The sequence below is a fragment of the Mastomys coucha genome, unplaced genomic scaffold, assembly GCF_008632895.1.
Source record: "Mastomys coucha isolate ucsf_1 unplaced genomic scaffold, UCSF_Mcou_1 pScaffold4, whole genome shotgun sequence".
Taxonomy (NCBI): domain Eukaryota; kingdom Metazoa; phylum Chordata; class Mammalia; order Rodentia; family Muridae; genus Mastomys; species Mastomys coucha.
In genome coordinates this window covers 17,206,533-17,231,474 of record NW_022196910.1, presented here as the reverse complement: position 1 = coordinate 17,231,474, position 24,942 = coordinate 17,206,533, and the positions used below count along the sequence as shown (strand labels likewise).

Genomic DNA, 24,942 nt, shown 5'->3' with positions numbered 1-24,942 from the left:
GAAAGAAAGAAAGAAAGAAAGAAAAGAAAATGTTTGCAGATCATTTTAGGGTTGATATGTTTTGTATTTACATATACACAATATATATATACACACACACCATATATATATATATATATATATACACACACATTATATATACATATATATGTATAGTATAAGTTATTATTGAATAAGACATTGGGTCCTCTAGGCTTTTTATTTTGTTTTTATTGTGAAGAGTGTTCTAGACTAAAATTTATACTTATGGTTACATTCTCTGATGTCAAAAATCAACTTAACAACTTTAAATGGTATCGTATTGCTATTTTGGAGGGGACACATTTTTGGAACTTACTATGCATATATGCCTAGGACAAGTAAAAATTGAGTTTTTCCATCCCCTTTTGTGTTTCTAGGTGATTTGAACACCAAGGTCTGCAGCCATGGAGTCGATGCTTAATAAACTGAAGAGTACTGTTACAAAAGTAACGGCTGATGTCACCAGTGCTGTTATGGGAAATCCTGTCACTAGAGAGTTTGATGTTGGTCGACACATTGCCAGTGGTGGCAATGGGTTGGCATGGAAGATTTTTAATGGCACAAAGAAGTCAACAAAACAGGTTAGTTACGAATGTAATTTGAAAGAGTACATATATGAAAGATCACAGAGTGAATTCATTTTTCGTATTAAGAAATGCCAAAAGGTTTTTGAATGGATTTCAACTGGAGCAGTTAGTTCAGGCATTGCCCTTGAACTTGAACATATGGGGATTATAAGAATGAGTGTCAGTATTTTGAATGAATAAATTCGTTATGCGTGTGGTTTTGGTATGCCTAAGCGTGTGTGTGTGTGTGTGTGTGTGTGTGTGTGTGTGTGTTTGTGTGTGTGTGTGTGTGTGTAGGCTGGAGGTTAACACTGGGATGCCTTTCTCAACCATTCTCCATGTTATCTTTTGAGACAGGGTTTCTCACTGAACTTGGTACTGGATGATTGTCTAGGCTTTTCTCTCCACTTGTGTCCTCCTCCTGGCAGGCACAGGAATCTTAATGAAATCTTAAATGGACTCTTTGAGTCTCATTTTGTTATATGAAATCAAAGCAAATGCTTTTAAATATCTGTTGTTATCTCATAGTTGCAGATTCATTATTTTGATATACCTTATCATCTTGCAGTTTTCTTCTTGATTAATAAATAAAAATCTCATGTTAGCATATTAGATGATAATATTCAGTAAAGTATATGTTTTAGGGTAAAAAAATTCAGTCTAAATTTTAATATTTGCCAATACTTTACTGCCCAAATATTCTATTAAATTTTACCAGCATTAAGTATGCTGTATTGGTACTTTTGTTGTTATATAATAGTACTAGAGAACTGAACATGGGTTTCACATGTGCTAGCTAAGTACTTGACCACTGAGTTATACCTCAGTCCATTGCTTTGTTATTTCCTCTTTTATTCTATAGAATTATAGAAAATAAATTTCTCTAATTTTCATTTATTTTGTTTATTCATATTATTCATATTTATTTTGCTTTATTGTTATACCCGATATGATTATGAAAATCTAGTAAGTAGTATGTTTGCATGTATTACTTTTGTTTTAAATTGTTTTCAGATTTGCTTTTTTTAGTGGAGTAGTTTGAATAAGTTTTGATATTAAACAAAATCGGCCTAAGAGACTAGGGGGTAGTTTTTAGAAATGTAAAGGATGATTACTTAGTTAATAGATTATGTGTATTTGTGGGTGAGGGTTGTGCTCGTGAATGAATGCATGGACCTTCCTTTAAAGGTCAGAGGCAGCAGATCCACTGGAGCTGGAGTTACAGGTGCTTATGTGTCACCTTGCATGGGTGCTGGAACTGAATGCAGGGCTTCTGGAAGAGCATCTGTGCTGTTAGCCACTAAGCTATCTCTCCAGCTCCTGTTACATTTTAAAAAAATATGGATACTTTTTGTTTTTTACATTATTCCATCACATTACATTTGCCTGTGCCTCCCTGTGTTGAGGACAACTTGTACCTGATGCCTCTTTTCTAGCTTGTGGGTCCTGTGCCTAGAAGTCAGCTTGTCAGGCTTGTTGGCAAGTGTCTTTCCCCATATCTCACTAGCTCAATTATTGTTAAATTTTATTAGCCGTTTCTTATTTTTTTAAAGATAAATAAGTACACTGTAGCTGTCTTCAGATGCACCAGAAGAGGGCATCAGATCTCATTATGGGTGGTTGTGAGCCACCATGTGGTTGCTGGGATTTGAACTCAGGACCTCTGGAAGAAGAGTCAGTGCTCTTACCTGCTGAGCCATCTCACCAGCCCAGCCATTTGTGTTAGAATTGTTAAGGTTAGAAATACCCAGGTTTAAACAAAAAACAAGATTTTCTTGTTTTTCTTGCCTTTTGTTTGGAAATCTACTGAGATCCAAAGTTGACCCTTAATTTTAAATGATGGTTGATTTAAATTGTCAGATTGAAGCTTGTTTTCTCTTTCAGCTCATCAGATCTGTCTAAAAAATGAGTGGTTACAAACTGATTGAGAATCATTAATGACGTTGTAAATGGATGCTCCACCACAGAATTAGGACAGATTGCTTCTGTGCTCATTTTCAGCAATATATTGCAGAATGACTAAGATATATTGTAAGAAATATTGTTGATTTTATCATTGTAGAACTATCATAGTGTGTCCTTAATAAACGAAAACAATTTTGCTATTGTTAGGCACTATAATTTTGGGTGTCTACTGTCAGGTACTTGACGACTAACACATTGTTCCACAGTGATTATGAAAAAGATGAAAATCCACACCGAACTTACAGAATTAAGTATTATTATTAAGGACATGGAAGTAAACTATTGTCTTTATGCCTAACCAGAGAGTTTTGGGCGCAGGTGTTAATATTCATCAGTGGTGAATATGTTAAAATACCACGATAAGGTTGGTGCTTACATTGCTGTTCATAGAACAGGAGAATACGGCACAAATGCTAGAGCCGCAGCCCTGTTCTCAACTGTTAGCTAAATGAGCTGACTTCTCCCAGGAGGTCTAGTCGATTCCTTTCTTTCCTTAAGTGTATTGCTTTGGGGTTAGAATGTATCTGGATAAACCAGTGTTTTTGGTGGACAGAGTTTTTGTTTGCTTTTTTATTTGTTTGTTTGGTTGGTTTTTTTTGTTTGTTTTTTTTGAAACAGGGTTTCTCTGTGTAGCCCTGGCTGTCCTGGAACTCACTCTGTAGACCAAGCTGGCCTCGAACTCAGAAATCCGCCTGCCTCTGCCTCCCAAATGCTCGGATTAAAGGCGTGAGCCACCACGCTTGGCTTTTGTTTGCTTTTGTTCTTAACTTTTTTTCATAAAATATATTTTGACTGTATTTTTCTCTTCCCCCAACTCCTTTCAGATCCTCTCTACCCACCCAACTTATGTTCTCTGTCTTAAGAAAAAACCCAAATAAGCCACAAGACACAAAAATCATAAAAAAACAAAAGGAGCAGAAGACCAACAAAACAAAAAAAATGCCAAAACAGAAATACAGTTTTGAATTATTTTCCTTTGGTGCCTGCAACCTCACAGTCTTCAACTCATAGTACTTTTCCCTCAGCCTTCCTAGTGCTGGGATTATTGGTGTTTGCTGTGGTATAGGGCTTGACAGTTTTTCTTTACCTAAGAACTGCTAGGAATGCTCCTGGATGCACATGACACATTACTGTGGAATCCTCTGCTGGTCTGTTTGTTCTGCACCAGCTTTATCAATAGCTGGATCCATGCAGACTTTCATCAGCTCTTAGTTTCTCTGCCTTCCTGCCAACCTTGCCACAGTTGTTAGGTCGTGTATTTGGGTAGAGGATATGTGTAAGTTTTGAAATTGCAGTGAGACAATTCCTTCTTACCTCGTAAGCTTTTAGAGTGCTATGTAATTACAAGCATAGACTTCATCTCATTGAGTCTCTGCATAGTTCTGTAACTGAGTCTTTCTCTAGAGTTTGAGGCTCAGGTTTAAAAGGTTAGTTGAACATAGGTATTCTTTTCAAAAATATTAGGTACTCTAAAAATATTTGAGAGGTTTTCTGAAACAATTTTTTAATTGACTTTTCTGATCTTTGAATTGCACTTAAAAAAGCCAGATAATTAAGAATTAGAATTTTTGAAGTCAAATGTTGTATATATTGTATAAATAAGAAAATTTAACACCATATACACACACACTTTAAAAATTGGTATACTGTTGCTTTATATGTTAGGGCGATTTTAACTTTCAAGGCTGCTATTTTAAGTAATTAAAATATGATACAGTTTTTGTTTTATTTATATACCTAACTTCTGTTAACATTTTAAAAATTGTATCAGTGTGTGTGTGTGCTCACACACATGTATGTATGTACACACGGGTGTAAGTCAGAGGACAGCTTGTAGGAATTGGTTCTCTCCACCCTGTGGCTCTTAGGTCATTGGACTTGGCAGCAAATGCCTTTACCCACTGAGACATCTTTCTCATCCCACCTCTACATACTTTTAAGTAGAAGAATGATTATACAGTTTGAAAAGTTTTCAGCTCTCTTTAGGATGTTTTTCCAATTGTGCATTAATTTGACTTTGAAGTTATATCTGTTGCTCCTCACCCCTACAGTGCTTCAGGATAGCCCTAGAACTTTTGAGTTAAACAGCTTTATAGCTCTTGTCTTTTTTAAGGGATAACACAGATATGTCTATGTCTGTCTAAACTTTTTGTCTGTCTGTCCATCCTTCCATCCATTATCTGTCTATCCATCCATTTATTCCCTCCCCATCTCCCTCCCCCAGGATAGAGTCTCATGTAGTGCCACTAGCTTGTAACTCCCTGTGTGACTAAAGAGTACTCTGAGCTTGCTTATCGTCTGACTGTCTCTTCTGTCTGTCTGTTCATCCATCTATCTGAGGTAGAGTCTCATGTAGTGGTGTTATCCTGTAACTTGGAATATAGTTGAGGATTACCCTAAGCTTCTTTCCATCTCACCTAGATTAGACTGGCTGACTTTAAAAAGTCGGCACATAGTAAACATTTCTTCATCCACATTTTTATTCACTTTGCTGAGTCTAGGCTTAGAAATGTACTTTCATTACTGCAGAGTATTCATGTGTTTTATATATGTGTGTTTTATGTGTGTGTTTGTGTGTTTTGTGTGTGTGTGTGTATATATGTGTGTGTGTGTGTGTGTGTGTGTGTGTGTAGTGTCAATATTTGTGGGTGAGGCTTGTTTATACTATGTAGACAAAAGCATAATTCCATTATAATGACTAAATATAATTAAAAGTTTTAAAATGAAACTGTTCTATAAAATGTAATATGTTAATAAGTTACCTATAGAAAAAAATGATCACAAAAGAAAATGATTATAGGTTAGTAAATTTTATGAGTATATTCTATTTTTGTTTTAAAAAGCAAAGCAATCTCTTTACCTTTTTTTTTTTTCAAAATAGGGCTTGAACCCAAGGGTGGTTTGCAGTTGCATGCCAGGCAAGTGCTGTACCACTGAGCCCTAGCTGTTTTGTTTGTCTAGAGAGAAAGAATGTAAGAGTGTATGTGTGTGTGTGTGTGCGTGTGTGTACCATGATAGTATGGAGGTCAGAGGGCACCTTTTGGGAGTTGGTCTCTCTGTACCATGGGATCCAGGAATCAAGCTCAGGTTCCAGACTTGCATGGCAAATGCCTTTAGCCGTCTCTCCAGTCCTTTTTGACTGTGAGACTGCTATAGCCTGTCCTGGTCTGTAGCTTCCTGTGTGTCCAGACTGCTCTCAAGACTCACAGATCCTTCATTGTATAATTCAGGTTTTATTTCTTGAACTATTGTTTTCAGTAGAGTTCAGCTTTACTGTAAGCAAGTACTTTTACAAATTATAAACAGGTCCTTCTACCTCAGCCTCTGGGTTACTAGTATTATAGTTGTGTTACTATATACACCTGGGCATTTACTTTAATAATTTTATAGTCTTATTTATTTATTTATTTATTTATTTATTTATTTAAAGTTAAGCTAGTAAGAAAACAGTATTTTTTTTTTAAATATTTTTTTTATTCTTTTTTTTGGGGGGGGGGATTCCAGATAGGGTTTCTCTGTGTAGCTCTGGCTGTCCTGGAACTCACTCTGTAGACCCGGCTGGCCTTGAACTCAGAAATCTGCCTGCCTCTGCCTTCCAAGTGCTGGGATTAAAGGTGTGCACCTGGCTTTTTATTAGTTCTTCAAGAATTTTATAGAATGTTTGAACACATTCCCCCTTCCTCTCCCCTCCCCTCCCTTCCCTCCCTCCTTCCTTCCCTCCTCCCTTAACCATTCTCTTCATTTATTCCACTCAGCTTTGAGATCTCTTCTTTGGGTTCGTCATCCTGTCCACTTTGTGTTGCCCTGATAGTTTTGGCATGTGGCTGACCTACGAGGAGTCATACTATTAAAGAAAATTGATTCTCTCTTACCTAGTGGCTATCAAATGCCAGTTGTTACTCAACTAGTGGTGGGGTTTTATGTTTCATGTCTACCTTCCCCTCTCTATGCTATGATTTTGTCTGGCTGGAGCTTGATAGGTCTTATGCATGCTGTCACAGTTGCTGTGAATTCATGTGTGCAGCTGCCCTGTTGTGTTTGGGAAACACTTTCCTTGTGTTGTCAGCCATCTCTGGGCCTTAGAATCTTCCCACCTCCTTTTCTTCCGAGATCCTTGAGCCTTGGGAGGGAGGGTGTGCTGTTTGCCTAATTTACGCTGAGCTCTCCACTATAGCTCTGCACTATATGCTGACCAATTGAGGTCTCTGTTGTATGCCATCTACTGCAAAGACAAGCTTTTCTGATGGTGGTTGAGATGCTCTGATCTATAGGTAAGCAATACGTCATTAAGCACATGTCCATTAAGCAGAATAATAGCATTGGGTTCTATCCTAGGGCCTGTGATCTATCTAGTCACAGGGGAACTGTACTCTTAATGTATGCAGTGAATAAACGATGGAATATTACTTCTGAATTTTTAAAGATTTATTTACTTTTATGCATATGGGTGTTTGTCCACATGTGAATGTGTCACATAGATACCTGTGCCCAAGCTTTCTGTTTTGCTTTTTAGGTTTTGCATTTTTAAAACAGGGTTTAGTTGTTTAGGCCTAGCTCCCCTCGACCTTGTGGTAATCTTCCTTGAGGCTGATGAGTGCAGCTGTGTGCTGCCACACTCCAAGTCTCTAGTGAATCAATACTGCTTGAGTTTTCCTGTACACTCACAATTTTGTATCCTGATAAGATGAAAATTTTAGTTCAAAATGATAATAAAAATTTTATTAATTGCTTGTCTTTATTGATAATCAGTAGACAGTAAACATTTGAGAATCTTTTAGGTCTAAGCCATTGCTAGAGTCTACAACATTATTTATGTTATAAAAATCCTGTAATAACCACAAGGTAACGTGCAAAGGGATTTTTATGGAAGTGAAAGTGTGGCTAGTGCTAACTAACCTCCCCCATTTGATGTCCTTTCAACTAGAAGTATTTCAGATTTTAGAGATTTTTGGGTTTTGGAGTATTTGTAGACTTTACTGCTTGAGAGCCTCTAATATCAGAACTCTGAAAACCTTTGAACATTACAGGTTTTAATTTAAGAGAAGTTTAGTATCAGCTCTTCAGATTACAAGCTGCTTAATCTGATAGAAAAATAGTAAAAATACAAACTGGAAATCATGTTGATCTAATCTTATGGAAAGTTTTGAAGTACCTCCCCAGGAGGCATGAAATGGTTAACAACACAGTTTTGTTGATATTGATTAATTATAAGTAACTGATTGAGGCAGAAAAGTTCTAAAGATAGTTGATAACCTGTTGTGATCTATGGAGGCAGAATCTTGTTTTTGACCTAGGGCAGTAAATTTAGGATCTCCTGATAGAATTGTGTTTTTTTTCTTCATGAACTGGAGTGTTCCTCTTTAAGAGCAGGGAAATGGCAAGAGCGCCAGAGCCATTTCATGTGATCTGCTCTAAAACAACACTGTGAAAAACACATTTAAATTAGATGCATTTATAAAAGGTGTTAGAGAAGAGCACTTACTAAAATAAAATCTTTCATGTGAATGCAAGTGAACAGTGAGGTAGGGACCTGGATGTTGAGGTCATCTGTGTCCAGATTTAATTAGTACCATATAGACTTTGCCTTCTAGTTATGCTGTATTTCCTAATGGTCAAAAGAGGAAGACTGTGTAGATAGAGTCTAAGCATCCCTACTCTAAAATCTCCAATTCCAACCATTTGAGTGACAACGTGGAATGTTGTCATACCTATACCTGATTTCATGTAGCCATTTGCATTCAAAATACAAGTGCCTCAGGACTTTTTAAAAAACATCTTCAGGCATGTGTAAAGTGTATGTGGAATGCAATGGATTTCTATCATTCTATCCCCAAGAGAGCTTATGCATTTGTAAAATTCTGTGTCTGTATCAGGAGCAACCTGGTCCTAAGCAATTTTTGTATAAGGTTATGCAAACTATATATGAAATTTAAAGTTGCCACTTAGCTTCCTTGACCTCTACCCCAAAGGTATTATCGCATGAATTCTCCTTATTTGGTCTGTATTATTTCTTAGCTGACAGATTGGTGTATTTGCTCTAGAATTAAAGGCTAGGTGCCCTGAGTCTTGAGTCTTCACCATACTTGGTTTGGAGCCTTTTACAACATTCATTCTCCAGTGACCCTTTTTAATGAGATGGCTGTAAATTAATGTCTGATGAGATTCCTGGGAAGAATTGAGTGATCCCTAAAAGGGACTTAGCCCAGTGCTTGGCCCATAATTGGCAAGTGTTCTGTTCTGTAAGTAATAAGCTGACTTGAGAAAACATTAGTCTTTGGTAGACTAATGCCCTGCAACTTTAGCTATAGGGTTTGTTGTATTCTGCCTTTTATAATGCTGTGGTTTGAAAATAACAAAAGCCAGGATTTGAGTTCACAGTCCATGGAAGAACAAGTGGCAAGAGTGTAATACAGGGACAGGGAAGGAGGAGCACAGTAGCCATACAGTGACTGCCTACAGAGGACAGAGAACGGCGAGTACTCACAGTTTAAAGCTCCTTACATAATAGGTTTTGTGTAAATAATCATCTCTGACAGAGAACCTGTCTTTGTAAAGTTTTTTTTTTCCCCTTAAATTTTGTTGCTGGGCTGGGTTTGAGGGTACAGACCTATAGGTCTTCCAGCCTTCACATACAGGCACCCTTAACCTACATAGTCTGTCATTATGAATAACATTCTGAAGGTTTAAGCATTTATTCAAATGTTTTATTTGAGTTAAGAGCACTACATAGAGGAATGAGTGGCACATTGTTTGTGTGTATTTCTGATAATTGCCAGATGGGGATTCCCTATGGTCTCCTTATGAGAAGTGAGGACAGGGGTCTGATGTTTCTAAATATATTTGGATTTACTTGTCTTTATTTACTCAGCCTTTTCATTGTTATACTATTGCAATATTGCTAACACTTCTATAATGTTAGTTTTAGTTATTTGTTTATAGACTTATGGCACTCAGATATAATTTTACTGCTTTTATGTATTTCCTGATAAAATTAACTGTATTTTTTTTTTTTAAATTAGGAAGTGGCTGTTTTTGTCTTTGATAAAAAGCTGATTGACAAATATCAAAAATTTGAAAAGGATCAAATTCTCGATTCTTTAAAACGAGGAGTCCAACAGCTAACCCGTCTACGACACCCTCGACTTCTTACTGTCCAGCATCCTTTAGAAGAGTCAAGGTAAATGTTTGAAAATTCATACAGGAAATGTCCTGAATAAGAAGTTAAAAGTAACTATTTGGTCTATTTCAAATACTAGCAGCAAAATTTCTTGAAAAGTAAGTGTTGAGATCAGATGGATCATTTGTTACCCTAAAATTTATATTATCATGCATGCGTCTGTTTATTTTTATGTGCATGTGTGTCTGCTTGTGAGATTATGTGCACTGTGTGTGTAGCCCTCAGAGGCCAGAAGATGATGTCACTCCTGGAAATGGAGTTAGTGGCAATTGTGTGCCACTGAGTGGTGCTTGGAACAGAACCTGGGTCCTCTTCAGGAGCAGTCAGTGAGCCTCTGGTAGAGAACCTCTGTTTGTGTCGAATGGAATATTAGTACTTTGCACAATTTGCCACGAGTCCATATTTGTTTATAGTAGTCATAGCAGATCTGAGGGAACTGGAACACAGTCACTGCTTGAAAGAGGATGTTCTTGTTATTTGGCTAGTATTTCTGATCTACTTTTCATTAATGATCCTGGGATCGCTGTTGTATGTGCACCAAGTACTGTTCTAGACATTAAACCTTTTATGTCCAGTCTGTCAGTCTGTAGTCTCATTGTTTCATCATCGATTTTACTGAACGATAAGCTTAGGAAATGTTGCTGAGATAATCAGAAAATAAAGTTTATGTATCTTGACTGGACCAATCCTTTAGATATCCTACCTTTGTAAATTTTTTTCTATATTATTCATAATCGGTTTTTCAGCCTTATTTCTTCCATCCTCCTTAGCCCACCATCCCCCTGTCTTAACTTAGAAGGTTTTAAGTTGTCGGCCAATTGTGTTCTGTGGCCTTCAGGATGTTAAGGTTAAGGCAGGAACCGGCAAGTAGGGGACTCCAACCTTCCCATCTCCCTTCAGCTGGGACAGTTTTGCTTTTGTTTGTTTTACATATTAGGTTTCTGAAAGTTCCTTGTTGGAAATCCTCAGTAAGTCTCTCTGCCTTATGATTCCCAAACAAAGGCACATACATTTACTGTGTGCAAAGTTGTGCCAATCCCTCACATTCCTTACCTCCTCAAGCCTCCGAACTGCTGAGGACAGAGGATGGGGGTGCGGGGCAACATTTAAACTCTGGCTTGAATGGCAAACCTGGGAGTTGGCAGCTTGGTTTCTGAGCCTGTGTGCTATTTCACACATGCCTGCTCTCTCTCAGTCATATTATATTGTGCTACCAAGAAGTATGCTGAGACCTCTTATTATAAAAATGTTTCTGTTGTTTTATGTCTATTTAGATCAAATGTGATCTATTTATCTTATGTCTCATAATATGTTTAAAGTTTCCTGGGGTAAGAAGTTTAGCGGACTTTCCTTTATCATATAGCTTTTTATACAGTGATTTAAACATAATAGAGTTAGGAAATTAAACATTTTTCTTTCTATTTATTAAATTGGGTGTGTATAATGTATATGTGTGGGCATACATGTCAGGTGTGTGTAGAGGTCAGAGGACAATTTTGTGGAATCAGTTCTCTCCTTCCACCATTATGTGGGTTCTGAGAATTGAACCCAGGGCAATAGACTTGCAGGACAAGCTCTACCTGTTGAGACTTGAAAATAGGAATTTATTTGCCCTCAGGAAGAGACACAACTCATAGGTTACTTCTTGACATGTAGTTGTAAAGCTTATGAAAATTGTAGTAAACATTCATCATAGGAGGAGGGACACTTTAAGGACTAGAAGCAATAACTTCCAGTTTTCAATATATTGTTAGGATTGAGATGATCGATTTAGATTCCACATTTCTTTTCATTTGAAAAATAAGTTCAGGGCAGGAAGAAAGCTAAGCAACATATTACAGACACCTTAAATCAGAGTGCAGAGCCACTGTTAAATAACTGATATCTTGGAGCTGGAGCCTGGCTTGTCCTTTGCACTTTGTAGGTTTTCATTGCTAAGCCCAAAGCCAAAGCCTGGCTGGGCCTGGAATGCTTGGTAATTATGACAGCAGCGCTAAGTTCATTGAGTGTGCTCTGCAGAAGTTGGTACCCTGTCTTGCACTTTGCATGATTAAGGCTCTTGGTTCTTACCATAGCCCTCCAGAGTGCATCTCTTACAAATGACAGAGAGGCTCATAGAGATGGTATGTGGCATCGCCAAGACAATAAATAGAAAAGCCAGGCCTTGGGGCCAGATCTTATCTGTCTTCAAAGCTTGAGGTGATCATTATGTCATGGGCACAGGCTGTCAGTATCCATGGTAACATTCAGTGAGCATTAAAATCTTTTAAGTCAAAAAAACCCAGTAATTGAAACTTAAAAACTGTTGAATCCTTTCAAAATGATGTACAAAATAGATAAAGCTGTTTTGATTGATGAAAGAATGGGGGCCTGTCTTCCCCTGACTTGCTTCTGTGGGATGTGAGAAAGCTGTAGGTTTCTTGGAGCATATTTTGAAAATTACAGCCTTACAGGTAAGTGTAGGATGGGTTTAATGAAACAGTTTTGAGTCAGTTCTTTGGCTTTCAAGCAATCATTTAAAAAGCAAAATTGAAATATTTTCTGACTTTTAAAATTTAAAATAAAATGTATCACAGTTGTCACAGTACTTAGTTAAAAGATTGAATAATTTATCCCATGTGATTTGTTTGTAAATAGTGTCTTTATTGGTTTCCGGGTGCTGTAGTCATGCTGGGGTTATTAACCCTAAACTCTCTTGCTGGCCTCAAACTCAGAAATCCACCTGCCTCTGCCTCCCAAGTGCTGGGATTAAAGGCCACCACCGGCATGAAGTAGTTTCTTAACCAATTTAACTCTTTGATAGGGTATCTGTTATTTTATATGTATTTAATTTTTATAATGTGTAAAAGTGATAGTAACTCTTTTTCTCTTTTGAAACAGGGATTGCTTGGCATTTTGTACAGAACCAGTTTTTGCCAGTTTAGCCAATGTTCTTGGTAACTGGGAAAATCTACCCTCTTCAATATCTCCAGACATCAAGGATTATAAACTTTATGATGTAGAAACGAAGTATGGTTTACTTCAGGTATGTAGTTTTATTTAATATGGGACAAGTTTTTTTCTCTTTAAAGCAATTTGTATCTATTTCAAATTGATCTGCCATGCAGACTATATTATGTAAACCTTTGGCCCTTGACAATAATTTGGAAATTATTTTCATGTCTTAGAATTTTTGTTGTTTTTATATTAGGCTTAAGTTATTTTTTATATGTGTCCCCCCACCCCCTCAAAAGAAAAAAAAAAAAAACTAGCCAAACATACAAACCAGGTCTTACCATATTGCTCTGGCTGGTCTTGTACTTGCTATATAAGCCAGGCTAGCCTTGAACCACAATGCCTTGCTAAGTTATTTTCAATATATGAAACTGATAACATTGGTAACCTTTGAGGGGATCACTTGTTGGTTTTGGGTAAGTTCCTTTTAATTCTTTTATATCATGTAAATTTGTTTCATAAATTTTTTTGTTACAGTTCATAAACAAAACCTTAATAATAAAAATAAAGTATTTAATAACAACAAAATAGCTTTAAGGAAATTTAGACTATATTGAGAGGTATTGTTGGTCTTTTCATACATGCCTATTTTTAAGATTTTTCTTTTTCTGCTTACTAGCACCGTGGATTAGGTTCATTAGTAAATTCTGAGTTCTTTTGAAATAAAGATTATATTAGTTACTAGAAATCTAAAAGCAATTTAAAATTTTATCATTATTGTTCATCAAGTGTGTGTGTGTGTGTGTGTGTGTGTGTGTGAAGGTCAGAGGACAGCTTGTGGGAGTGGGTTCTCCTATTGTGTGTGTCCAGGGATGGAGCTGAGGCCTGGGTTTGGCAGCAGATGCTTTTCCTCTTGAGCAGCATGTGCTGAGCTTGCTGACGTCATGTCAGCCTTGAGCTTCTTACCCGCGCTGCTGGTTACATCCGTGCTGCTGGTTACATCCGTGCTGCTGGTTACATCCGTGCTGTGAGAACCAGCGGCAGGAAGCTCCCCATTGTTGTCTTTAGTTTCTCATCCATTTCCAGGTGGTTGATTGGTTTTACTGTTCCTTGTGTAGGGCCTTTTACATGTTCAGTACATGCTCTGCCATTGAGCTACATCTCTAGCTTGAGTTAATTTTTGTAACTGTCATAAAGGTCCAACTTCATTCTTTCATAGATATTTTGTTTTCCCAGTATCATTTATTAAGAAGTTGGACACCCCTACCCCCATTGAATGCTTTTAGTGCCACTATAAAAAAAAAAATCATTTGACCATTTATTTGTAGAGACTATTTCTAGGTTTTTCTTTCTGACTCATTGATTTGATTGCTGTTGTTTCGTAGCAAGCAACTGGACTGTTTTCCCAAACTACAAAATAGTTTGAAAGATTAAAAGATAGTTAAAATAAAAACAAAAAACCAGAAGCAGGAGAGGAGGCTTAGATCAGAGCACAAGGACCTGGGTCTGAATTCTCTGCACTCGCTTAAGGAACTGCACGTGTGTGCACTGTAATCCAGTCTGCGCTGCAGAGACTGTGGATGGGTGCTGTCTGCCAGGCTAGCTCTGGGCTCACAGAGAGACCCTGAGAGTGAGTGATAGAGCAATCCCCTGACATCCTCCTCTACCCCTCCCCCATGCATGCACATAACCACCCCCACATAGACTCTCATGCATACAAAAAATAGCCCATATATATCTGTGTACATAGTCCTGATGTGCACCTTACAGTTAATACGCTACATACAACACTGGCATTTTAACTAAAGTAGATGGGACAGGGTCCCTGTATAAAAATATAACTAAGTCACTCTTCTAAAAATATACAGTAAGTATGTAGCTTGTTTTCTTGTGAAGTTAAGGAAACTTCTAGAGTTGAAAAATTTTGTACTTTTTCAAGTTACATTTGGGAATAGTATTTTTGAAAATGTACAATTTTACATAGTTTACTATTATATGTTAACTATGTAACAGTGGGTCTCATGACATTTCACACCTATGTGTAATGTGTTTTGATTCTGTTCTTCCATTACTTTCTTGTCACCGCTCCCCCACCCCCTCCTATGCCTCCTCTTATTTTTTAAACATATATGTTTTTGCCTGCATAAATATGTGCACCACACCTAGGCTATAGGAGGCCATCAGGTCCCTTGTACCTTAAGTTACAGAAAGGGCATCTCTCCACCCCTTCATCTTTTTAACTAGTCTTTCTTCTGCTTTAATGTCTTTGTTTCTTTAGTAACCCAGTAAGTTTAATTAGGCTTGCTTACAGGAGCCTGGGAACCTTACCAGTGCCTATATCAGTGAAGAAAACGACACTCTTGCTCTGAGAATCGTTAAACTGCCTGTAGATCCTCAGGGAGGATAGGAGCCTCCTGAGTTCCCACTCGCACTGTGATGAGTGTTGACAGGTCTAGTATTGTGTAGGTAGACCCACTGCTGTGCATCTCTGCAGGCAAGCTCTGCCAACTGTAAGAACCTTCAGACCAAAGGAGACAGCTTTATTAATCAGTAACATAATGGAAGTGGTTTGGAAGGCCGGTCTGTCATGTCTGTTTAACAGAACAGCAGCATTGTTTTCTCTATCAGAGCCTACAGCCCCCTCAGCTATAGGCTTTTAACCAGACTTACAGTATTAAATACGAATTTCTTCCTATGGCCTGGGCCTTAATTTCAGTCAGAAAGAGGTTGGTTACCCTGGTAACAGACTTACTGTTGCACCAGTATAAATTTTTTCCACAGCTAAGACCCCCCTGACAACTATTTCTCTAGCATCTTGTGAGCTAGCCAGCAGGTAGGAAGCTTCCAGTTTAGTACTAGCTTGGTTTCTCTATGTTCTATGACCAACCGTGTTATCTTCTATAGTAAAGTCTTACACTACAGTGTAGTTCTGGTGAGCATTCAATAGTGGTAATTACTTATATTACAAACAACTCAGGCCTTCTTGATCTGTAGCTCATAGGAAGGTAGTCTACTCCAGGGAGTGGGATCTTACTTAATTACCTTTGACTTCTGGGAACATTTATAAATCCTAACTTTACATGACCTTTATGGGTTCCTGGAAGCCAAAGAAATTCTTCAGAATTTACTCTGAGAGAAAGGAGGTGTGAATAGGAGTATGAATAGTCTGGGTTATGTTTTAACAGAATACTGAAGCAGCTTTATTGACAGATTGTAGAAGAAAGGTAAGGGCAGAAGCCAAAAGATGTGATAGGTGTGGCTCCTGGGACAGCCCTGGCCAGAGACAGTGGTGGTCCAGAGGTAGGAAGGGGGTAAACCTGGATCATGTCCTATGTCTATTTCAAAGTGAAAGTAAGATGCTTTGCAAATTTTTGTGTGTATGAGCATATACACGTGTGCACACACACATATATAGTGACAGGGATTTACTGTGTAACCCTGGTACATCTGGAATTTGCTATATAGTCCAAGCTGTCCTTTAACTCAGTAGAGATCCACCTACCTGCCTCTGCTTCCAGAGGTTATGGGGTTAAAGGCAGGTTCCTCCATGGTGGCTTGATTGGCTAAATTAAACAACTCAGGATAATTCAAAGATTTTTGGTTTTAGTAAATAGAAAAATGAAGTAATCATTAGTATGGAAAAGATTATAGGAGGAATTAACTAAATTTGGGGTAGAAACTCAATTTTAGATTCTTCTGGGATTCTGATGCTTACAGGAGAGTGAAGGAAGAGAAGGTGGTCTGGGAAGGAGGTCTGGGCAGAGCAGAGCCCCTGCTCCACGGTGGAGGAGTAATGATGGGAAGAACTGAAGAAGAGCAGAGCCCAGGAAGCCAGGAAAGTAGATTAGAAAGAGGGACCAGGAGAGTTAGAGGAAAGCCAGGGACAGAAGAGCAGCCACTTGCCAGCTCTTCCTGGTGCCGACCGACATCCGTTTGCTCTGTTTCCCTAATCCCGCAGTCATCTCTGGCTCTGATATCAAAGTTACCTCTTGAATTTTAAATATAAAGTGTAACTACACAAAAATCTTATCCGACTCAGTGAGAATTCTCAAGTTTCAAACTGGAAATGAATTAATTTATACAGCAGAGATTTATTTTCTTTCTGTTATTATAAAAAGGAACCTCTTTATAGCTGTACTTGAGTTTTGTGACAGGATTTCCCCAGGATTTGATTGCTAGCTGACTTGGGAAAACTCTTAGCTAGGAGACCCAACAGGTGCTGTGTTCCATACAAAAGACATTTTTACAAGAGTCATTTGTGTTTTTTTTTTTTTTTTTTTTTTCATTTCTAGGTTTCTGAAGGATTGTCATTTTTGCATAGCAGTGTAAAAATGGTTCATGGAAATGTTACTCCTGAAAATATAATTTTGAATAAAAGTGGAGCCTGGAAAATAATGGGTTTTGACTTTTGTGTGTCATCGAGCAATCCTTCTGAACAAGAGGTAATAGCAGTTTTTGATTTGTTTAATGTTCTAATGTTTAGACTTTTAAAATCATGGAAATCTATGATTGTATTTATAGTGGACCAGAAAATGTTATGTGGTGTGGTAAAGCATGAGGCTCAGTGATGGTGCATTGTGTATCTGACTATTAGGAGATCCGGCTGTCCATGTGCCAGAGAGTAGGTGTCAGGTGATTAATTCTGTAGCTGTCTGAGAAAAAGGCCCCAAGAAAACTGAGCAACTGGGATAAATAGAAATTTCTTTTTTAGAAATCCAAATATACACACTGCTATCGTGATTCCTTAATACCATTGGTCCTGCCTGTGAGAATGTCAATCTTCCTCAGGGATCACACAGCGGTAGCAGTGGTAACATGCTGACATTAATTAAAGTATTTTCTTCATTTTAAAAATTGGTCCGGTGTATTCTTTGACGATCACACATGAGCATATAACTCATTCTACTCCCCACCCCTTCCTTTTATCTTCCAAGTTCTTCCAAGCATTTACACATTTACTCCTTACCACAGCTCAGTGTGGTGTGTCGTATAGGAACGGTGAGTTTCGGTGGTGCTCAGCTAGGATCTCGTTTCCATTTTTCTGTTCCCAAGCACTTGTCCTAGTGTCTCAGGATACCTGTCCATTCATACTTAGAACACTGCCTTAGGCCAGCCGTGCTTTGCATTGATTGGTTCCAGATGATGTGGAAAACCTTTGTGATGGACACTTATTACAGCTCAGGTGTTTGCTTCCACGTTTTTCCAGATTTGCTGATTTGTGAATTTTAGAGTTAAAGGTGATGGTAGCATTTTCCCTTGCTTGGCTCTGTAAAATGTTGTCATCGTCTTTTTTAGTTTTGGAAATAGGGTCCCTGGCTGTCCTGGAAATCACTATGTAGAACAGGCTGGCCTTGAACTCAGAGAGACCTACCTGCCTCTCTGTCCCATGTGCTGGAACTAAGGGTATGTGCCACCACACCTAGCAGGGTCAGTATAAATTTAAAGATGTCTGTGGCCTGTGGTGGTTTGTTGTTACCTGCAGATCTAACCCTGTCATCCCCTTTCTGTCTTCTTATAGCCTAAGTTTCCTTGCAAAGAGTGGGACCCAAACTTACCATCATTGTGTCTTCCGAATCCTGAATACTTGGCTCCCGAGTATATCCTGTCCGTGAGCTGTGAGACCGCCAGTGACATGTACTCGTTAGGAGCTGTTATGTACGCTGTGTTTAATCAAGGGAGGCCTATATTTGAAGTCAACAAGCAGGACATTTACAAGAGTTTCAGTAGACAACTGGATCAGGTATTTGCCTATTTACATAGGTTTAGATCTCTCCTGGGTTTTTGTCTAAAACATAGACAAAAAATTCTTCCTAAAAATATAGTATCTTTATTAATTTTTAAAAGATTTTTATGTATACATCCGATGTCTTTTGATCACACTGACTCCCTTTTCCACTAACTCCTCCCAGACTCACCCTCCCCAGACCCCCAATTTTCCCAAGTGCCCTCCCAACCTCATGTTCTGTTTGGTTTTTAATAACCATTAGGTTTGCTTTGCTCTGTCCATGTACTCAGGAGTGTGTGCTTACCCCTAGAGAGTATCCTTTCCTAGTAGCCAGCAGCTTCCACAGCTCCTTAGCGACAGATGGGGGTCCTTTTCCCATGCTGGAGAGCTGACTAGCTTGGTCCTGTGCAGCCCTTCAGGCAATCACAGCTGCACAAGTCCTTCATAGAAATGAGCACTTCGCCGGGTGGTGGTGGCACACGCCTTTAATCCCAGCACTTGGGAGGCAGAAGCAGGCGGATTTCTGAGTTCAAGGCCAGCCTGGTCTACAGAGTGAGTTCCAGGACAGCCAGGGATATACAGAGAAACCCTGTCTTGAAAAACTTAAAAAGAAAAAAAAAAAAGTTTGTGTAAAGTCAATTCATTAAAAGTAATGATTATATTAGTTCCTACAACTTTTATCATGACATTTACTAGAGTATCTAAAATACTTCCCGTCTTACTTTAGACATGGAAGTACTTGGAGTATTAAAGACAGTTTTAGTTATATTGAAAAAGTAGAGTTAGTATTTTTGCAGTCAATAGATATGCTGAGTAGAAAGGGTTCTTAACCTTTTAAATGTTATATACTCACACCTGTTTTTGCTCTTTTGAATAGTTGAGTCGTTTAGGATCTAGTTCACTGACAAGTATACCTGAGGAAGTTCGTGAACACGTAAAACTGTTGTTAAATGTAACTCCAACTGTAAGACCCGATGCAGATCAAATGACAAAAGTGAGTACATCTGGATTTTTGTATTAGATGATGGAACAAAAAATAAAATTGCAACTCTTATAATATATAACTTTCCCCTTGGGTGCTATGTTCTTGAATATATTAAATATTTAGCTTTTAACATTAACTAGCTAAATATTTTATGTACACAGTTGTGAAGAAAATTAAGCTTTCGATACACAGAGCCCCTGATAGCACAACCAGGGATGAGACACTCTGGATCTCCTCAAGGCCAAAGCTTCGTCCTTAACTTAGCAAATATAGTAGTTGGCATGGTTTCAAAGTAGTTTATTCTTTTTTTTAAAGTTTTTAAATTTTAATCTTTTTTTTACACTCCAGATTTTATTCCCCTCCCGGTTCACCTCTTGACTGTTCCCCATCCTATACCTCCTCCCCACCCCCTGTCTCCACGAGGATGTCCCACCTTCCACCCCAACCCCACAAGACCTCTAAACTCCCTGGGGCCTCCAGTCTCTTGAGCATTAGGTGTATCTTCTCTGACTGAGCCCAGACCCAGCAGTCCTCTGCTGTATATGTGTTGGAGGCCTCATATCAGCTACTGTGTGCTGCCTGGTTGGTGGTCCAGTGTCTGAGAGATCATAGGGGTCCAGGTTAATTGAGACTGCTGGTCCTCCTATAGGGTTACTCTCCTCCTCAGCTTCTTACAGCCTTTCCCTAATTCAGCCACAGGGGTCAGCAGCTTCTGTGCATTGGTTGGGTGCAAATATCTGCATCTGATTCTTTCAGCTGCTTGTTGGGTCTTTCAGAGGTATTTTATTCTTAAACACTTTACTTAACTGGTTTTTAATGATGTATGTTTGTGTCTGTGTAAAGGTATGTTATGCTGGGAATTTCACTCACGTCCTCTAGAATAGCAACACATGTTCTTCCCTGCTAGGCTATCTTTCCAGCTCCAACTTTCAAACTATTTTAATTTTTCTGTATTTTATAAATAATGTTACTGCTCAACTGATTCACAGGTACTGGTGATTTGAACTTGAAAAATGAAGTTTTCATTTGGATTTTTCTAATTATAATTTTTATTTAATGTAATGTTTATAATATTGCTGAATATTTTTGAATACTTTTCACTTTGTGGTGGTAATTTTAGATATGAGTAACTTTAACTGAATATTAGAATAATTGGCTTCTTTCTGTATTTTAGATTCCCTTCTTTGATGATGTTGGTGCAGTAACACTTCAATATTTTGATACCTTATTCCAAAGAGATAATCTCCAGAAATCACAGTTCTTCAAAGGATTGCCAAAGGTTTTACCAAAGCTGCCCAAGGTTCGTTAATCAGATTTTTACATAGTCAGGAGTTTTTAATTTAATATTTAGGTGGATTTACTATAAGCCACTCTTCCAGTGAAGTAAGACGGCTTTACCTGAGGTATATAAGTGACAGCAACATGCTGCCAACTGAAGCCAAAGCTTAGGTATGGTGCAAAATAGGTAAGATTTAAATCTTAGGATGCTTCCTGCATTCAGGCTACCTGTGCTGGTTATTATGTGTCACCAGTGGTGTCTGTAAACAGCCCTGGGGGAGCTCACTGCTCACTCGCAGTTAAAGGATGTGTCAGTACGATACAAACTTTGAAAGAGTAGGGATACTCTGTGTCCCTATTCTTTTTCTCTAACTTACTAAACAATGAATGTCAAATAGAATTCAAAATGTTGGTGAGGCTGAGTCTGGTGGCATATGCCTTTGCCTTTAATCCCAGCATTTGGTGGGGTAGGGCAGGTGGAGTCTGAGTTCTAGGCCAGCCAGACTACATAGTGAGACAATCTTAAAAACAAAAACAATGAATGCTAAAGAAGATAGTAGTTGTAAGACTATTAATTGCTGACTCTAAAATTGTTTGTAAAGCTCCAGCAGGCACAGCCCTTGTCTGTTACCCTTTGCTGTCATGGCTGGAAAGCAGAAATACTGTCATTCCATTCACAGCCATCACAGCACACACAGGCATGGGTGCTTCTGAGTTACCAGTTAGCGTCAGGTTGCTGCCTCAGGTAGATGGTCGGAGTCATGAATGACAGGATTAGGAGAAGAAACACTGTCAGTGAACACAAGTTGAACTTGCGAAAGCCGGAGCGAGCATGTAGCCTGGTTTACTGATATTGGGAGCCTGTGCAGTTTGTCTTGATGTAACTAGCAACAGGGTCTAGAAAATATTTCAGTTTCAGCCATGAACTTTATGATCACTTTACCTTCCCATTGTAAATACTGAAGTTCTGAAACACACTTTGTTTTTATAAATTTCTCATTTTTTTCCTTTCAGCGTGTCATTGTGCAGAGGATTTTACCCTGTTTGACCTCAGAATTTGTAAATCCTGATATGGTACCTTTTGTTTTACCTAACGTTTTGCTGATTGCTGAGGAGTGCACCAAAGAGGAATATGTCAAATTAATTCTACCTGACCTTGGCCCTGTGTTTAAACAGCAGGAGCCAATCCAGGTATGTTGTGAGTACTTCTGAATATTTATACACTATTGTAATAACTGCTATCACTAAGAACAAAGCAGTGATTATTTTGAGCCTTTAAGAACTGAGTATGTAGGGGCTACAGAAATGACTTAGTGCTAGCTGCTCTTGCAAACGACCTGGCTCAATTCCCAGCACCCACATGGTGGCTCACAGCCATGTGTTGTAACTCCTATCCTAGGGGATCCAACTCTGGACACCAGGAACCAGGCACAGACATACATACACATTCAGGCCAAACACCCATACGTGTCAAATAAAAATAAATAAAAAATGTTAAATGTTTGAAAACTTGAGGTAAGTATATTAGATTTTTTTCACTAGACAAAAAGCTAATATTATAATTAAACTTAGGAATGTTTGTGGCTTTTCATAAGTCATTGTCTTAGAAAATAGGTTGCAATCAGATTTTGCATGTGTTATATTGTTCCTAATTAAAAGCTAGCAGTTTGGAAAAATCAAGTTTTTGATATTTTTACTTGGCTTGATATTCTATTAGTTGTTTTTTATATTTTATTTTATTTTAATTTTATTTAATTTTATTTTTTTGGTTTCTCGAGACAAGGTTTCTCTGTGTAGCCCTGACTGTCCTGGAACTCACTTTGTAGGAACTCATTCTCAGGCTGGCCTTGAACTCAGAAACCTCCTGCTTCTGCCTCCCAAGTGCTGGGATTAAAGGCCACCACTGCCAGGCTAGTTGACTTTTAGATGGTGTGTGTCAATTGTTTCTCTTTATTTTTTTCCTAATAAATAATTTTATTAAAAGAGGAAAATGTGTTAAGTATCATGGAACTAATATGTGATCTATGTATGCATGAGAAAATACAAATTACATATATGTAAAATACATATGTATATAATGTGTATGTGTAAGTGAAATTATATAGAAATTATAGATTTTGGAAATTATATAGGTTTTGTTACAGTATATATTTGTCTTGAGTTTAAGAACCATGGGTTACATACCTGGATTAGAATCTGGGTTTATCTCCGTTCTAGAACTATGTAGCAGTCATTATCATCTGAAAGCTTTTATCCTCATTTCTAATTATGTATGCTTTTTGTTGGCTGAAATACCATTAGGTGTTTCTGCTACTGGATGACAGTAGCTTATTAGTCAGTATGAACTGTCTGCGATACCGGCTTTGTAATTGATTGCACTTCCCTTGAAAATGGAGAATTATTTTTTACTTTTTAGAAATTAGCATATTAAATATCATTCGGAGATTTTGAACAGTGTGCATGTGAGCGGTTCTCCTTGTCTCTCCTCTTTTTCAACCTTCTGGTGTCCCTTATCCCTAACCTGTTGAAGCAGTGTCTTGCCATGTAGCCCTGGTTCACTTGGCTCTTGCTTTGTTGACCAGGTTAACCTCAAACTCACAAAGATAGATCTGCCTGCCTCTGCTTCCTGAGTGCTGGGATAAAAGGCATGCATTCCAGGACCGCTGCCAGTTCTTTTGGCTTCTCCCCAGGTTCCCTTTCCTTAAAGAGGGAATGTAGAAGACAGTCTGTGGGGTGCTCCTTAGACTAACCAGGAAAGGTCACAGGACAGAGCTCCAAGCTTTAAAGCAGGGCTCCTTGACAGTTGTCACAGTGTCAAAGACAAGTTGGCATCTTGTCATCCAAATTGTTCATCAGTCATGATGAAAATCCCAAGACACATGATTGACCCTGTTCCTTTTATTTTGGTAACTTTTGATTGTTGGCTATGTAGAGTCACCTGAGAAGAGTCTCACTATGTAAGTGTCTGGGTTAGGCTGCTTGTGGCTGAGCTTAGGAGGGCTTTTCTTAAGTAGATTAGCTGAGGTGGGAAGCTGTACCCTGAATGTGGGTAACAGTAACACTTCACAAACTGTCCTGTACTAAAGAAAAGGAGAGCACTAGCTGCTCCAGGTTCCTACTCTCTGACTCCTCCACCACAGTGCACTCACCTGGAACTGTGGTCCAAACTAACTCTTCTTTATCCTTAAATTGCTTTTACCACAGCATCAGGAAATGAAACCTCAGGTACCTTTGTATTCTTTTCCCCTTAGGTTTTCAGTTAATAAGCCCTCCTTAAAAATTTTAATTGAGGGTTAGGAAAGACTAACTATTCTGCGACCTGGAGAGGTAGCTCAGCAGTTCAGAGTACTGCTCTTGCAGAGGACCTGGGTTTGGTTCCCAGCACCCACAGAGCAGCTCAAAACCATCTGTAACTCGTGACAGGCACTCCAGTGCCGCCTTCTGACTTCCATGTAGTACACAGACATATTTTCAGGCAAAGCATTCATACATATAAAAATAAAGATCTCACTTAAGTATTTTGGTTTGTTTCTTACAATTTAGGTATGTAGAGGCAGCTAGCAAAATGGTGTTAGGAACAATTAAAAATTCCTCACAGATCTTTTCATTTCTGTTGGCTTTTATTTCTTTTTAAATGCAGCACTTTTCTGGATAATTGAAACATGTAGGGAAGCCATGTGTACCTGTAGCTATTTGGAGGTTGGTCTTTGTTTGAATAATTAAGTATTGCTATAGACATGTAAGAGACTTGATCTGTGTGTTTTTGTCTTCCATGCCTTCAGGCTAGCAACATGGTGAGTGTCCATATCAGAACTTACTCTTCTGAAAACACTTTACATTGGGCAAATACAGAATTTCTTAAAGATTGTAGATTTTAATAATCTTGCCTTTTCTCACACAGATTTTGTTAATTTTTCTGCAAAAAATGGATTTGCTGCTAACCAAAACCCCTCCTGATGAGATAAAGAACAGTGTCCTGCCAATGGTCTACAGAGCTCTGGAGGCTCCTTCCATTCAGATCCAGGCACAGTATCTGCTTCCTTTGCCCTCATGAAGGTTGTAAGGCAGGAGAAAGAAATAGCGAGGCATATTTTAGGGTTAAATCTTGACCTTTTTTATACAACTCAATAGCATAGTTCCTGAATTATACTGTTGATTCTCTCTTAGAACTGCATATTGACTTCTAACTAAAGAGTAAATTAGAAAGGGCTGAAGAGATTGCTCAGAGGTTAAGAGCAGGTGCTATTTGTATGGAGATGGTCTTACTATGTAGCCCAGGCTGGCCTTGAGT

General features: G+C 38.3%; 1 protein-coding gene across 9 annotated transcripts in view; it reads left to right on the top strand.

The window, feature by feature from the left end:
* Scyl2 (SCY1 like pseudokinase 2) overlaps nucleotides 1-24,942 on the top strand; it is a 52,592-nt gene that overhangs the window by 10,627 nt on the left and 17,023 nt on the right. For 5 of the 9 annotated variants that reach the window (XM_031348989.1, XM_031348985.1, XM_031348986.1 and 2 more), the window contains 10 exons: nucleotides 399-602; nucleotides 9,572-9,729; nucleotides 12,610-12,754; nucleotides 16,956-17,105; nucleotides 18,182-18,403; nucleotides 19,266-19,382; nucleotides 20,548-20,673; nucleotides 21,666-21,842; nucleotides 24,434-24,445; nucleotides 24,553-24,675. In XM_031348989.1, the coding sequence (XP_031204849.1) occupies nucleotides 426-602; nucleotides 9,572-9,729; nucleotides 12,610-12,754; nucleotides 16,956-17,105; nucleotides 18,182-18,403; nucleotides 19,266-19,382; nucleotides 20,548-20,673; nucleotides 21,666-21,842; nucleotides 24,434-24,445; nucleotides 24,553-24,675 (1,407 nt within the window). In that variant the 5' untranslated portion in view covers nucleotides 399-425. The remainder of the gene's footprint in view (nucleotides 1-398; nucleotides 603-9,571; nucleotides 9,730-12,609; nucleotides 12,755-16,955; nucleotides 17,106-18,181; nucleotides 18,404-19,265; nucleotides 19,383-20,547; nucleotides 20,674-21,665; nucleotides 21,843-24,433; nucleotides 24,446-24,552; nucleotides 24,676-24,942) is intronic. The other 4 variants (XM_031348992.1, XM_031348994.1, XM_031348993.1 and 1 more) reach the window with 1 other exon arrangement.